The sequence below is a fragment of the Aythya fuligula genome, chromosome 4, assembly GCF_009819795.1.
Source record: "Aythya fuligula isolate bAytFul2 chromosome 4, bAytFul2.pri, whole genome shotgun sequence".
Classification (NCBI taxonomy): domain Eukaryota; kingdom Metazoa; phylum Chordata; class Aves; order Anseriformes; family Anatidae; genus Aythya; species Aythya fuligula.
In genome coordinates, this window is record NC_045562.1 from 44,646,947 (window position 1) to 44,664,394 (window position 17,448).

At 36.2% G+C, this 17,448-nt stretch overlaps 1 protein-coding gene across 2 annotated transcripts in view; it reads right to left on the reverse strand.

Moving 5' to 3' along the window:
• Positions 1-13,801, reverse strand: part of SYNPO2 (synaptopodin 2) — a 91,733-nt gene extending 77,932 nt beyond the window's left edge. Inside the window, exon 1 of one of the 2 annotated variants that reach the window (XM_032186354.1) lies at positions 13,579-13,801. In XM_032186354.1, the coding sequence (XP_032042245.1) occupies positions 13,579-13,707 (129 nt within the window). In that variant the 5' untranslated portion in view covers positions 13,708-13,801. The remainder of the gene's footprint in view (positions 1-13,578) is intronic. The other variant, XM_032186355.1, reaches the window with a different exon arrangement.
• Positions 13,802-17,448: the final 3,647 nt, after the last annotated feature.

The window sequence follows — 17,448 nt, forward strand, 5'->3', positions numbered from 1 at the left end:
GATAGTTTTTTGACAGCTCTACAGTTATACGACTTTAGGACAAAAACATTCCTTTTTATTTTGTGAGGTTTCTGTTATTCCAACTCTGTTGCAATCTAACTCAGTTGCATTGTTACAGCCATATGGGACCTCCGAGTAACCTTCCATTGGATAAATCTGGAACTGTGCCACATCTTCATGACTTGGTCTTGAGACTGAACACAGCCTTTGCTACAGAAGCAAACAACAAAAAAAAAAATGCATTTTGTACTGAGTTAAGAGGCACTTTTTGTAAATACATATGAAATTAAGGGATTGGCAGCTGCTAAAACAAAATCCTCCGTGTAGTATTTCCCTTTAAATCTGTGGAAAGTGCTCTAAGTCCCAACAAAGGTCAAATACTAGCTTAAAAAGATGAGACACATGCAGAACAGGAAATGGAAATCATTCTATCTTCTCCCCTCATAGGCATTCTCCTGCTTCCAGCATTTAGTAGTGAAAGAAGAAATAATCTGAAGGAATATCTGACAATACGACAGTATCTTGTTCATGAAGGGTTGTTAGGAGTTTCAGGAAACCTGCGGTAATGGCAGCCAGCCCTGATCTACAGCACTCTTCCAAATGCCAGACACCAAAGAAAAAGAATAGAGGCTAGGAGGAACCTGTGAAGACATGGCTAGAAACCAAAAAGTTATTTACATGGTTCGGTTCTGTATTTTGGATTTGTTTCTTGAGCAAGTACTTCCCTATGATTCACATTACCTTGTGCATTGGAAATTGATGGGTGATGTAATTACTTAACTCATGGCACTGTTTCTAGCTCTCTTCAAGAAACCTTTATAGTCAGATGCAAATTTCAGCATATTGTTGATTAAAGAAGTCATTTAAAGATCAACTGAAAAGTGGCATTTTAAGCAATTGAAGAGGAATGTAGAAATGTGCAGTGCTCTCTTTCACATGAAAGAAATAATCTGACTCAGATTGCCTCAGAAAAGTTATAACTTTGCTGACACTGCTCTTATTAATACAGTTTTGAGGGACAGGGCCTTCTATATGAATTGCTGGTATCTTCTCAAGTTTCTCTGGGAAACATACTTTTTAAGGATTGCATAGTCTTTAATCAGATGTCATAGGTCAGTGACTTCATAAATTGAATTTGGTGTCAGAATAAGTGTTCAGTTTCCTCTTCTCTTTATTATTTTGCCCTGAAACTTACCTTTTTCATATTAACTTAAGCCTAATAAGTAATTCAAAGAAAACACTTCAGCAAGAGCATATTCACGTCACTGTATCAGAGGGAACTGTTTTCCAGTTCTTTTCTTTTTGCATGGAAGAAACCAGAAAGCTGCATGTTGAAGTAAACTTTATCCCTAGCCTGAGAGCATGTTGCAAATGTAAAATCAGAGAAATCAAGAAAGTTCAGGGAAGGTTTTAAATGAAACTAATTCAGTTGGACCAACATGTAGGTTTTGCTTTAAGTGTTGTACAGATATAATGTGAGGTTGTGCAAATTCTTAAGGGATTGTTGCTTTCTTTAGTGCTATAAGAGTATAAAAACAGGGAATTTTTTGTTGTACACCTTACTGTATACAGTAATGCTACAATACAAAAGGGAGTAGATGTCACTAAGAAACGTATTGGCACAGTATTTCCACCATGTTGCAGACTGAAGAACTTCTCCAGATAGTAAACTCAGTCCCACAATCTGTGGATTACTAAAAATCCTAATATCATAAGAAGCTGTTGATGACAGAGAGCTCAGGTCTCATCTGAAGGCACACTCATCATGATTTGGTGGATACCTATGAGAAGAAGCTTTTTAGTTGGGTAACAGACAAGTGAGAGACATTGCATAGAATTGGAGCAATAGGTAGCTGCCTCTGCAGCTTGTAGAGGTAAAGCTCTGACTGCCAGCATGATTCATCCAGTCATTGAAATAAATGTTGTTCCTTGTTTTAGATGCAGCACACAAAAATTGAAATTATGAACATTTTACAGCCTTGAAAAAATGCCTGGGTCTAGAGCAGTAAAAGGTTTTGGGGAGACATTTAGGTGGTTCTCATTTTAGGTGAGTTTGATTGCCATGGTGTAGCCTAGAACACTTGAAAATAAAATATTTTTAATAAGAGAAAGGGATCCTTCCCACCCTGTTCAGTTTCAGCTGAGATTGTGCTAAAACATGGTCCACTCACGGCCTATTTTTATCCCAGGACCCAGCAGCTGGTGAACTGTGCCAGGGATTAATTCTTCAGAGCTGGCTGATGCAGGAACCCAGAAGGCCTGAATTCAAGCCTGATTTGAACAGGCCAATGCATCTTTAGTTTTCTCTTGAGTCAATTAGCACCCAATATCAATTTGTGCTAATTTGCAGTCTCTGCAACTTTTCCAGGCCTCTTATGCAAATCAGGACTGGAAGCAAACAACAACTGAATGACCCAGGAGGGTGGTACGGGGCTCAGCACCATTGTTCTCAGGCAGAGCATTTCAGTGCTCCATTTGTTCATGTAGTAACACTAAAAAAAATGTCAGGCCACAAAGATGACCATCTCATTGGGCTTAATTATCATACCCTTTGTACTGTTCTTGCCTGTAGAGAAAGAGAGGCATGCAAGGTCCTCTCACTAGATTTAGATTCACTCGATTGTTTTTCACTGTTGCTGTAAATATAAATAAGAAAGCTGTAAATCTGAGAGTTTGGAAAATATTTGCTTCTGTGGATTGACAAGAGGTTTTAAAGTCAAATCATTTTGCAGTCACAGATTGTGGAACTTAATTCAGAAATCTTTTGGTAGCATTATGTTGGGAATCCAGGAAGTGACTTAAAAATGTAGTGCATGTAGGAGCTGAACGAGGGCTTTTCAAAGAAAGATGCAGTCATGGAAAAATATGTTTGATCAGACTTAGAGTGATCTCCTAATTTCAAAATATTCAAGTAAAAATGGGCAGAAGCTGAAAAACTCAGATAGATTTCCAACATTCCTAGCTGTTCAAAGATGCATCTTTAGAAGGGCTAGTATTGCAGGTTAAAGTCATGGCAAAAATGAAGTGAGGGAAAAGGAAAAACAAGATCATGAAAAAAAGAAAGAAAGAAAGAAAGAAAAGATACTTCAAAGTTCAGTTTAAATTGTATGCAGGACCTGGGAGACTTCTTAAATCTTCCATTGCTCCCAGCCTTGGCCCTTCTCATATCAGGCTGGAAGAAACTTAGGTTTGATATAAAGCATTTTTATATTTTTTTTTTTAACTTTTTGTTTACATATTTATCTTGAATGAATTAATTCTACATCTTGAAATTACTCAGTCTGAGAGCTGTTGAACTGAACAATACTCAACAGCTTCAGTAAGAAAATACTAAAGCTAACGACCAAAATTTGTCAAAGGTGTATCTGTCTTTACATTCACTTACCTGTGATTTTGGGGACTGTGAATAATAGCACCATCTAGTGATAATCAGTAATATGTCAGTATCATGAAAAGGTCATTATTCAGCCTGGGTGTAATCGCACGCTGCTAATTCACTTAGCAATGGATTTGGGCACTTGAAAAGGAAAAGTGCTCTAGATGTGATTTCTGTGATGTGATTTAATGACTAGTATCTTCCTCAGGATACCCCTAAACATGCACAGCACATCTAAATGCAAACCACCTGACAGCATGGATCCCATGAAATAAAACTTTAAAAATAACATTTTGCTTCGTAAACAAATGGCACAATTTTATTAGGCATTATTGTAACAAACCTTCCCACAAGTTTATGAATGACTTTTTTTGTATTGATCAGCATAATAGATTCATTCCTATGAATGAGAATTTAAGTGAAACCATGCTAATTAGCTAGGTATCTTCTTTTTTTTTTTTTTTTTTCATACAAGTCAACAATTCTAAAACCTTGGGTTTTCCACAGTGAGGGATGTGGAACAGCTGCTTCTCTGTAAGGGTCTTAGACATTAAACAATGCTGTATTTTAGACTTTGCTTAAAATATCTTTGATTAATGATAGCTTTTTCTAATTTGAAGAGTTTTATAAGCAGGTCTTACACTATGCATTCTGGGAGTATTATTTCCAGTGTGCAGGGAGATAATTATGAATATATGATAATATATAAAGCTATTTATCCCTTTCAGATTATTTCCATATGCATCCTCTGTAATTAAATCAGTGGCTTATGGCAGCTAGTCTTTGAAGTTCTCTCTGCAGAATAGGAAAATGTAATTTGTGGAACAAAATGCTGATCAGTGTATTCCAGCCACATCTGTTATACTCTAGTAGTTCAGAGATTTCAGCGATGAGAGAATTCTTGCAAAGCAGAAGGTTTCTTTTATTTATGTCAGTCCAGAGGTCTGGAAGTGACAGGCACTATTCTAACCAAGTAACAAGGTTTAAATTCTTAGGCATTGTTAGGCCTCAATTTTCAGTGAGTTCACTGAAAGTGATGCTTAAATAAGTAGCTGTATTTCTATATTCAAATAAAAGTACTTCTGAGAGAATGGTAAGAGAAAGCGGAGAAAGAATTTCTTGCAGAGAAGAAGGATTTAAGTTTGTGTAGACAGATAAATAGAGATTTGTCTTCAGGAGCACTAGTGTTAGTGGTTGAGTAAAGCTAATAAAACTCATGACAGTGAATCACCTTGAATACAGTAGATCCAGGAAACACCTGGTATTATACAGGCATAGGCAGCCACTATAATTACCATTGCACAATTCTCCATTTGGATGCTTTTCTTCTGGAAGAAAAGCAGGTTTTTGCAGGACATGCCCATCAGTAAGTGGCCTCGAGTATCTGGTAATGTCAGTCTAATACCTATTATTAGCAATCATTTCACTTATAAATTGGCAAACTGAAATGCCTTCAACTCAAAAGTGTATCTTGGTGCTTACAAAGACTTCCAAGACAGTTTGGAAGTAAAATATACAATTACAAAATAGATTTAAAAAAAAATTACATTATTCAACAGTGTTATTGGAATACCCTGAAGTCTGTTTTTATTAAATTTCTTTTTTTTTTCCTTTGAAGGGAATTACTTCTGCTAGACAAAGAATACTGTAGGAAGTAGATCTCTAGCAAAAGCTGCTACACCCTTCCCAATGAGGATTTTTATTCATAATATCTGCTTCTAATTAAATATCTACACTATATAATACATCTTAACACTCAGTCCTTTGCCCTTTAAGGTCAATGGCAATTCGCCCATTGAGTTCATGGGAAAAAATGCAACTGCTTTGTTAAGGAGTCCTTTATAGTAATTTCAGCTGTTTGGTTTTTAAAACAAAGATTCTTCTCTTCCACCTTTCCCTACAGACAACAAGCAGTTCCTGGTACTCCTTGTATAAGAGTACTAGGAAAGCAGAATTTGGTGTTACAAAATTATGCTTTCTTGTCATTCAGTTTGTTTTTCTTTGTTACCACCAAGTGCTGCAATGGGCATATGATTGTCTTGCTTTTTTTTTTTTTTTAGAAACTTGCTTGAAATTCTGTATTGTAGCAAATCATGACATACGTGACATGTTTATGTATATAGAGAGCATACCAAATGAAACCATCAAGACAGATGATCCATATAGAAAACCATAACTTATCTACTTTGCTCAGAGTTTTGACCCACCAACAGTTCATCTGCTAATGAACTGTAATAAAAAACATGTTTACAAAAAACAAAGCATCCAGCTTCCTAAATGGTACCATATTTCTGAAATTTACTTACAAAAAGGCAAGTTTATAAAATAACGATTCTACAACTGCACTGTCCAGGATGACATAACTCTCTTGAAGGAAAAGGTTACCCATGCTTTAGTTGCCCCAACCCAGATGTAGCAAGGAGATGCCAAACACAGAAGGAAATTTAAAGGATTCAAAATATGTTTCTGTGGAAGTAGAAAGATTTGTAGGCAGTGTTTCCCTGCTAAACAAAAGAAGAAGATCCTGTGCTGTTCCCAGAACTGCAGCACATGGAGAGCTCAGGGTATGAGTCTATCAATTCTGGAGAGCTTAAAACCAGTTTTTCATTGCAATTTTCCTTCCACATAAGCAACAAATAAAGCAGCCACTTCACTCTTCTTAGCACCCCACTGGGAGTAAGGTGCTGAGGTGTTCTGAAGATTTTTGGCTTTCATGCTCAACACCATGTTATATTGGCAGGTAACCAAAGGATAACACTTTTTTTTTTTTTTTTTTTTTTTTTTTTTTTTGGTGCATGCTAAAGTGTTTCAGTCTAAGCGTGTGTTAGCCTCTTCCTAACATCCACACTGCTTATGGACTGCAGATTCTAATGAAATGGGACAGATGGGAAAAATTACAGAAAAGGAAAAAGAAATCCACTGTGTAACTTGTGTACATTAGGTCTGAAATTTAAAACCTTCAAGCTGATATCCAGGGCTTTTCTTTAATGCCTGTTCTGTTCCAGCTAACAAACAGTACTGGTTGCAATCTAAATGTTATCATTTTTGTCCACAGTTAATTCCCTGCACAGAATTGTTCCTTTTAAAGTAGAAGCTATCTCTGTGAATCAGTCTCACTTTATAGAGTGCTAAGCATTTAACCCATGAAATATGGTCCCTAACACAGATTTCTGCTCTAGAAAGTAAATCTGAAGCATGCTGAGCTTGGAAGAAAGCCCTTCCATGATTTGCATAAATTGCTTGCAGTATCCTCTCCATCAATCTGACACAATCCTAAAGGGTTTTGTAAACAGCATTTCCTGTTGTGATATTTTACTGTGAACTTGGCCAAAAGTCTTACTATTACATTCACATTCACAATAAGAATGCAATGGCAGAAAATACAGAACAATGAAATATAATAATGTCATGCAGTGTACTTTAAATGTTTCCAGCAAAGAACCTAAACAATGGGGCAAAGCTCTGTACAAAGCAACTAATCTGATTTAGTAGGAATACACTGTTTGTTTTTTTTTAACTTGTTCAGTTTAAATCAGTGTGAATTGTGTCGTTCATTCTATTCCATTGAAAACTCTCCTAGCATGAGAGTTGGGAACGTATCTGTTAGAAACAAACACAGAATACTTCCATGTATCCAAAGCATGCTTGTATTTGTCTAAATACTGTGGAAAGCATGCCAAAACCAGCTTGGTATGTAGTTCTGTATATCTAAAACAGGGTGTACAATCATGTGCTGCTTCAGCCTGCAGCTTTTAAACAACTAGATGGGACTTCAGTACTAAACATTTCCACTGGCACAATAGCTGGAACGCAAAAGTTTGGAGCTAGAAAATGCAGAGCCCTAACCTTGGGAAATGAATATAAGCCTTTGCTGGTAAAGTTGTATGAAGTTTTCTTTCATAATTATTTTTGTTTCTAACTAGCAATGAGAGCTTTTCAGGAACAGTTACTCAGCAGTGGTGTATTTTAGTTAGATTTTGTGAAACTTAATTTGTGCCTTCATTTTGCAAAATAAATTCACCTAACCTCTGTAAAGTCCAACATTTTCCCTACCTTTCAATGGAAGTTTTGTCATTTACTTAGATAGAAGCTGAACTGTGTCATCTGAACACATGCAAAAAATGTTATTGGTTGTTAAACTGGGTCAGGGCCCATAAAGGATTCAAAATCCTCTCAGGAAAAGATAGAGAAGAAAAAAAAAGAAAAGAAAAAAAAAACACCACAGCTTTCCACATAACTCTTCATGTGAAAGAATATGTAAATATGCCTTACAGGGTTTCCTGAATATCAGCAAATACAGGCTGTGTCAGATGGTCTGAAGAGTGAATTTGAGAATAAGAGCTTGTCCAGGCTGCGAAAACAAACTATGTTTGGAAATGTATTAGCTAGCAAATTTAAACAAACAGTTTTAAATGCAGTCCAAGTAAGGCAAGTGTGTTTAAAATCTTGTAGGTTAACTCTGAACTCCCCTCCTTTGCTGTCAAAGTTCAGCTAGCATGTTTTAAACATGGCTTGCTCTGTCTGCGTTAGCATAAAGTTGTATTCAAATTCTATTTAAAATGTCCATTGATACAAATGATACAAAAACATCAGCAGGGTCACGTTAGTACACTACTGAGCCTTTACACTGCATTTATGCATCTTCTTTTCTAACACACTAACATACAGTAAGATCTTACTTGACTATGCATTAACTAGTATATTTTCAGAATCAAATGGCACCAAAGTACCAACTCCAACTCACAGATGATTTCTAATGTCATCTGATGGCCCAAAACAAAGTGGTTATTTCCTGCGTCTCCTGCATCTTGGGAGGAGGATGGTGCTCCTAGGTCATCCGTGCAGAGGCAAGCAGGCAAACAAAAAAACTGCTTCAGCAACTGATGCTTTGTACTCATCTGTATTTAAATGAGTATTTGAATGAGCTGGAAGCACCAAGTGTATTTGCCGTGTCTCAGCTAGGATGTAGCAAGCAGAACCTCAGCTTCTGCTAACCCCATGTTTTTACTTGGCATTTGGGGCACACGTCAGTGATGAAAATGTAGGAGAATGACAGTGACTTAAAAGTGTTTCCTTAAATCTAGTAGCGCTGATGTACTTTGTGGGTGGGCCAACTGTGCACTGACATACCTCTCATACGAGTGCCAGTGGCATGCTTTGCCTTACCTCAGGATCAAAAGCATAACTGTGCTAACATATCCTATACTGTATTTTTTCTCTACTAGAATTAAATGTAAAGGTCAACTTGATGAAAGTCTCTAGGGCTTGTTCTGCATGTGTCAAGTTTTTCAGATAAACGCAGGAAGAAAGCCAAACAACCACACTAAAACCCACCTCTGTATACATCCAACATTAACTGATCAAATTCAGACATCAACATTTCACACCGATGGTTCAGATTGTTGCCAAGTCTTTGAGTTTCTCTTTCAGTTTCAGGTTCCATTGAATCCAAAATGATGAAACTGAGACTTGATTTGAAATCAGAGAGCTCTCATGGACAAGTGACAAGTTCAAAATGACAAGGCAGCCAGTTGTCACATGTCATTACTAAGGCAAAGGTATTTGAGTAGCAGTAGCAGTCCATTTAAGAAATTGGCAAAATAGACACAAACTGTAAATGTTTTGCATGAAGCCTAGTTGAAGCCATTGGATTTGAACCATGAATTATCAAAGTATTTCAAAGAATTAATTTGGACTATAGTTAACATTTACAGAACAGTGGAAATAGTGTGATATTTTACATGTTCCGACATAAAAGAACATCCATCAAAGTAGAGCAAAGGTTTTCAGGGTGCAAAACCACACTGAGTTTCAAAATAGTTTCAAAAAACAAAAACAAATTAGTTTCAAAGTGTCCATTAAGTTCTTTGAAATAACTTGAAATTTTTAGAGGATAGGCATTATAATTGTAATTATGCACTGGCAATGGTAGAAATTAAAGGAGGGGAAATGTTACCATTTTGTTTTTCTAAAAATTTAGTTGAAAAAGTTGCTGAAAAATTACATGAAGTTTATCAGCACTTAAAAAAAAAAAATCAAAACATATTATGTGTTTCTCCATATACAATTAGACAATGTTCTACCATTGATGAATCAGGGAGAGATGCGGATGCTCTCAAAGATATAAAGTAGGACAACATGATTCCCTTTGAAGATGTGTTTTTTGCTGACGTATGTAGAAATATAGCTGTGTTGATCAGAATATAGACATATTTACCAGAGTACTTCTAGACCTGACATGATTTGAAATCACTAACAAGTGAGGCACCACTTTGAGTAGCATCAGTTTCTTCAGTGTCTTAAGTATAACTGATCATAAGGATTTGTAAGCATCTGCTCATTTTTACTTCTAGGATACCAATATAAGAACGAGGACTGAATTTCCTTTGAAGTAGTTAGAGGTCTAAGTGACGGAACTTATCACCCTTGAATATTAGAAATATTCAGTTAATTTCCCAAACTTAAGTTAGCAAGACTTTGACAGATATAAACAATGAGTTCATCAAATTGCTGCTTGGTGTAGGTAATGAATATGCTGAACATAGCATACCTCTGTTGCAACCAGGTAATTTAATGGAGTTACACTATGGTTGAACTATAAATCAGTCATCCATAGACAACTACATTAAATTACTTGTTGCCAGAGAGGTGCTTCTTAAAGGATATAGCTACGCTATATGTAACAGCTGGCATTGTTAAGTGTTAGTAGGAACATTAACAGGACTTTATTTCAAATGCTAGTCCAGAAAATCATCCATCGTTTTGTAAATACAGTTTTTATATATTTTATAAATTAAAAACTGCAGAGATATTTACATGGAAGAAGTCCATGATATTGAGAAAAATAAGCATTCTTTCATGTATGTTATAGTGGAAACAGAAGGGACATCACGTGTCACTTTGCTCTTATATATCTGGAATTCTTAACCATCTAGGGTCACTGTTATATTTTGATTTCCAAACCGTCTCATGCTTTGGAAAAGGTACTCTATAGTGCTATACTGATATGTTTTATTGTTGTTGTACATGCACAGCACAACTGATACAACCACTCTTTTCCTTCGTTTAGTACTACCGATTATCTTTTTTATTTCTAGAACATTAATTTATTAGATAGCTTTCTTTAGCACAGTGTTGCCTTTGACAGTGCATTTAAAACAGATATTTTTTAGTTCATTTTGATGTATTTGGACATACAAAGATTATGCAAACTATTTTTAATGGACAATATTTTTTGTGAAGTGTTTACAATAGCAGACTTAACAAAATGAGTTGATCTAAGGATCCAGGGTTTGAGCTGGGGGGTGGGTAAATATTTTGTATGCTTCTATGGAAAAAGAGTCAAATGTTTTTAATAAGTGTTATAAATGGACAAAGCAATGTGATACTTCATGATAGTTCAAAAAAATCTCCATTTGTTGTAATCTCACAATTAACAAATTATTGAGATGTCTTGAATCTAATGTAATGGTTTGAAAATTCTTTGCAGATGAAAATTTCCTATTTTATGTGCTGGTGGGAAAATACACCACAAGATAATTATTGGGAAGGCAAAAGGCTTCTGTCTCTCTGTTAACACTTATGGTAGATGATACTTCATACTACACTCTCATTGATTTTAGTGGGAATGCTACTTGCCTATACAGTGTAAGAGTTGGGCAAGAAACAATTTTTCTACACTTTTCTTGTTAAAAGTGACAAAACAATATTTTCAAAAAGCAGTCATAAGTCAAACTGGTAAAAGTTGCTTCTGGTAGTGAACTACAATGACTTATTTCATTAGCTTTAAGAATAGTGTATTTCCTTTCCCAAGTGTAGATAAGTGTGAATTTGGGATTTTTGTATCCTGCTAAAATTTCATGGATTATCTCACTTCCCTCCGTGTTACTTCCCTCTCCCCTTTAGATCCATATCACAGCCCCTGCTCTGCTTATGACTGGGGCCTGAGTGCAGTTCAGCAGCTGTGCAGAGGTATATTGCACTCAGGTTGTGTTCAACAACAATGACAGCAACCCCTCACAGCTTTCCTGCCGAGCTGAGATACCAAAAGAGAAATACATGCTTCTGACAAAATCTGCGTTGGTGTAAATTGGCAATGACCCACCGGTTCCATGGAGCTGCATTAATATGCACTACTGCAGAAGTTGAACCTTACACTTTTAAAAAAATGTGTTTGGAAAACAATACCTTTAGATCTTGGAGCCAGCAGGAAAATCACTATGCAATAGCTGTGTAATTGTTTAATCTTTCATGTGTTATTAGTTTCAGTTTTCATGGACAATGGAAGAAAAGCTGCAAACATTGCCTCTCCCCAAAACGGGCCACACAGTGCCTAGCTGCAACCAATCCACCATGCTTATAACACATACATGCTGATAGACATGTATTCTTACAAAGTATTGTATCAACCTGTTGATTAGTTTCATTTTCAAGAAAACAAACTCATGCTTTGTTCTTTTTCTAAAAATAGATATACTTGTTTCCTAAATTTTGATGTTGCCATTAGAAAAAGGGAAAAGTCATAACTGTTACCATGTCTCTAGTTCTCAAGCTCCAAATTTTGGTGGTAAAAGGGAAATGTAACTTAAGTGCTGCTGTCTAGGATGTGAATATGAAAAAAAAAAAAGTATCTGGTGTGGACTGTAGTTGTCAGAAAAACTAAAGTTTATTCATAATCTTGTGTTCAAATTACTGTGATTTTTTGATTTTAGTTTTACATAATCAAGGGCAGTTGCCTTTCACTATTTCTTACAATTTTTGAAGTTCTAGCTATAAATTTTCACTAGATGGCAGGACTCCACTGTTATCTATTATCAGTGGCTTTACTTGTGAAGCAACAGTTGCCTATCAGTAGGAAAAAAATTTAAACATGTTCAAGTTTTGCAAAACATTGAAACAAGCCTAAAACCTTAATAATAGAAAAATGATACATAAACTCAATAAAAATAATTCTCTTACTGAATATGATTAATACTATGGACTTAACTGAAAATAATAGTGAAAGATGTTCTTTTCTTGACGGAGGAACTACAAGGACCTTCTTTTATAAGATGAGGTAGATTTACACACACTGTTCTGATATGTGTAGAAAAAATTTAACTGATCCAGTAAATTAGATGTAACTAGTTAATAAGTATATTGACAGCTTAAAAAGTTAGAGCTTCAACAGCTGAACTTCTGATCTAAAATTATATATTAAAATCCAAAAAACTTAACACTCAGTGTACTGAAACTACCAAGATACTAAAAGGTGATCTGCAAATCCCTAGACATCTTGTCTCTCTGCCTATTTTTCTGGCCTAAGGTATATTTTAATCTCTCTCAGTTTAAAAAGGGAGAATTGTATGGTGAGCAGTCCCAGCACTGTTTCAGCCAATGGCATTTTGCTGATCCCAAAGCTCTGGACAAAATTTGTCCCCCTTGTATAGGAAAACAGAACACAGCTCCATACAGTTACATAAGCCTCAATAACCATGACAAATATTCATTATTGCAGTGGCATGAGCAGTGATTTTTAACAGCGCTACTTTTTAAAGTATTATTTTTTAACTTGGGGTTACCAATTCTCCAGGGACTTACTTCAGTTTATTCTAAACTTGTGCTATCTATTTTGCTTTCTTTTTATCCATGAAGGTAATTTATGAAGCATTCAGTAATTTTCAGTGTTGTTCATGAAATATAAAAGGAAATGTTTGGCTTCTGTTAAAGCTGCTCCTAAGACTGGCTAACTTTCCAAAAACAGAGATAACTCAGTGTAATGCTTTCCAGGATTCCCAAAATAGTAAGAACATTTTCTCATGATAAAGCTGTATTTATTCTATGCTTAGAGAAGAGAAGTATCGTAAATAGATGACTGAAACAGCATTTCCTAATATGAGATTCAGTGTTGCGATATGCTGAGACCATTCAAAAGCATATAGTGAGTTGAACAGGAGCTGAAAGGCATACATCACCTCACAGTTTCAAAACTTTTACATTCAAGATAATGTTTGCAATACTTAACTATCTAAACGTAATCATCCCTTATATTGAAACAAACACAATCAGCACCTGTAGAATATCTGCAAAATGTGTTATCGCATTCAAACAAGCATCACAATACAACCCACACCAACAATTTCACCCGAGGCAGTATATATTTAACAAACTGTTTTCTTCACTCGTGTTCACAAAACACTGACATCTTTCTCTCATGATCCTACCTTGGCGATTTGCAAAGGCTGCTTTTGCTCCTTGCCACCTTGCAATCTAAAGCCCCAAGGCGCCCCTCCAGTCATAGCAATGCAGATGTAATCCCCTGTGCCCATTTTCCTGGTGCAGTTAGGCAGCATTCATTTACAAAAGAACATGAAAAATTTGTCTTGCAGATGTTCAGCGAGCCTGAGGTTTGTCTGCCAGGCAGAGCTGGAGACCCAGAGCACCACACTGTTGCTGCTGCTGCGTACTGCACTAGCAAATGTAGTCATTCAGAAGAATGTAAGAGCTCTCTCAGACCAAGGGCACAGCCCACTCTTTCGTCAGATTCCTACGCTCAGCCCACCTTCAAAGTAAAGTAAGTAACACTGAGGAAACGCACACAAAGAGGCTCGGCCATGAAGCAGAAAAGGCTGTATTTAAACTTGAGTCTCTCGTGACAGCTAAATCAAAACAACAGCAGAAAGAAGTGTACATTTCCCAGTGATGATTTAGCACATAAGTTTACTTTAATAAATGGTGCCAGACATTTTAAACTCTAATTTACCCACTTCTTGCATTCATACTCCAAACAAAGAAGAAAGCAGAATCTGAAGTGAAACATCATGTACATCATCTGAATTAATGATACACTTAGATTGAAAGCTCTTTTTAGTGTTTTTATCTTTACCCTGCACGCACTTTCTGCAGCACTGTAGGTATGCCCCAAAAAAATAAATAAAGCTTTTTAATGTCCCAGTCCTGGAATTGCTTCTTTACTCTCTAGCCCCAGCATATTTAAGCATGCACTGCTATTTAGCAATGACCTGAAGCATTATTGGACCGTAATAATGCCTGTTCTTATGCTTTTCCCACCATGGAAGGGAAGGGGATTAGTGAAATGAGGTATCAATTCACTCTAATGATGCTATCACAAGATTATTTGCATTGTAAGGTAGCCTTATCATAAGCATGAATAAAAATGATTCAGTGAGAAATTCATTAGCCACTGCATTACAAGACCTGGGTGCAATTCTGTTCCCGGTTCCTGACTTAAGGTAGTCTAACTGTAGACAGCTGAGCTCCTGCAGATCTAGGTCTTCAGAGATGCCAGGGCAACGGGAAACATTTGACATTTAAGTTACATGACTTTGCATCTAAGTAGCTGGTAACTGTTGAGGGTTTAAACCTAAGCCTGTACACTTCATCAGGAATCGTCAGAGAAACCATACTCAGAAAGGGAATGGTCTTTGAAGGAGCTTTGCTAGACAACATCTGAGTGAAAAAAACTGACTTAGAATAACTCAGTTCAAGAGGGCTAGCTGCTCCTCACTATCTCATGCAATGTTGATCTGTTGCTTTAGCAGACACTTTTTAGTTTTTCCCTAAGCAAAATCTTGCTATAGACAGAATAGTCTCCTTTTGCTTACTAATGAAACCTTATAGATAATTTTGTGACAGTAAAATTCTTAAGCATGTAGCTGCAAAAAATGCTCTATAGCACTCTGGTAAGTACAAAAATACTCTTGCTTTATTTTGTTTTGCTCTTTACAGAAAATGAACCTTATAATGCATCAACCCTTCAAATGTTATAAATTTAAGGGCAAAATTATGTTTTTAATTACTACTAGGGTGCTTTGGTATTTAGTTTGTATTAGGCTCTTTTTTATCATTTTGGTAAAAAAAAAAAAAAAAAAAAAAAAAAAAAGGATAATCAAATCTGATCCCTGTTTACAAACACTTCTGAATACTTGTAGAAAAAGCTAAAGAAAAAGCTACCCAAAGCTTCCTGTGTCCTAATCTCTAACAAATAATGCTCCATAGGCATTAACAACTCCCATTTGCCATATATGCCTTCCTTAAATACTTATGCCTCAGCATATCTTGCTCTGTAGTAGTAGTCTTATCTTCTTGTACATTCTCTGCATCCTTTGGGATTTCTATATGCTGGTCAGAAATTGAACACATCATCATTAAAATCGGAGTCATTCATGGAGTTGATGACATTTTGGTTTCTATTTGGTCTCTATAGTACAAATAAATAGCATCAATTCAGAGATAATTTTGAAGACCACTGAAAAATTTCAAGTTAACAGCAAACACAGCCACTTAACCATTGCCCTCATCTCCATCGTTTTCTCTAAAACCAAAAGATCGGAGTGTAGGCAACAACTGATAAAAATTCTGTGCGACAAAACTCAAATTTATCAACTCAGCAAATTACAAATGCCAACATTCATCTGTGCCAAAATACAGGCAATGCTCTGGCTTGAATCTGATCATCTATGATAAGATCTTTATGAAAAAAAAATCTAGGTCAACCCCCCAGCTGCCCATCTGCTTTCAAGAACTGCCAGTACAAAATTCTAGCACGTTAGCACTGATGAGCTCTGGTAAACTTAAAGTAGCTAAGTAACAGTACTTAGACTTCAGTCAGGCCATATATCCTGAAATGTTGTCTCTGATAGGGGGTGAAAAATGATTGCTTAGGAAAAAGAACAAGAACATGGAAAATGTATACTAGTTTCCTCAGGCGGCCTGCAGTGACTACCACTCAAGAAATTCCTCAGCCAGATGCAGTTCCTTCGTATTTAGTAACGGTTATAAATTTCTTTTCTATGAACTTTTCCAGTCTCCTCTTGAGCCCACATAACTTCTAGCACTTATAGCTGATTGTAGGAAGTCATCCCTAACTATATTGTGTCGTTTAAAAAAATCACCTCTTCTTGTTTGAATCTGGATCCTACGGATTTGTCTGACATCCCCTGCTTCTTGTGTCAGAGACTGAACAAGCAATCCGCAGCTATACTTACCAAGTGTATTTGTAATGGTTTCCACTTACTTTATAGATATCTGTCATATCCACCTCAGTCATCTACTTTCAAGGGAAGACAAATAGGAAAATTAGTCATTCTTTATACAGAAGCTGTCTCATACCTTTCATTATCCTTGCTGTCTTTCTCTATACCCTTATTGAGGCAGGGTCTGGAACACCAAACAGTCATCTGACTGCGGAAAAAGTTGAGATTTATACAGTAACATGATGACATTATCTGTTTTGTTTTCTTATTTCTAACCCTGGCATTGCTAACACCTGATCTGCTTTTTCAGCTGCCAATGAGTTGATGCTTTCATGGAACTATCTTTTAAAATCTTAAAATCTTGTCTGATACTAATCAGTTCAAAGCTCATTGTTTTATATGCGAATTAATTTTTTGTTCCCCAACATGCATCACCTTATACTTATAAGCCATGTTACAGTATGGCTGCTTAGTTTTCTTACAAGCCTTTGGTGAAGGAATTTGTTGAAAGCCTTTTGTAAATCCAAGATCAATCAGATCACCCTTATCCACATGTTTTTTGATCCCCTCAAAGGATAGCCTTATGTCGGCGAGGCAGGACTTCCTTTTATGAAAACTGTTTTAACTCTTCCCAGATAAGTCATATTTATCCAGATGTCCACTGTTCTTTATTATAGTTTCCACCTATTTGTTTTGTGTAGATATTGGACTGACAGGCTTGTTTTCTGAACGTCTCTTGTAACATTTTTGTTAAAAAATGATGCTCTGTAGTCTCAGGTAACAAGGCACTTTTAAGTAAGAGTCATCTGTTGCAGCTTCAAATTCCTTTAAAACTCTGTGTGATCTCAGTGACTATTTCAATTTTTTTGCTTACAATCACCTACAGACACTGGTCCATATAGATTCTCATGATAATAATCATGTAAGATTCTGAACAGTTTTACTATCAGTGGATTTACCTAAAATCTAATGTATATCAACCAGTTCTGTCTTCTGGCTTCAGAAGACATTCCAGCAACATGAAAAGAAATAAGACGTATGCTACGTTTCCTTCCGCAATAAAAGAAAAGCCATCATTTCAGCTACAGTTTCCTACAA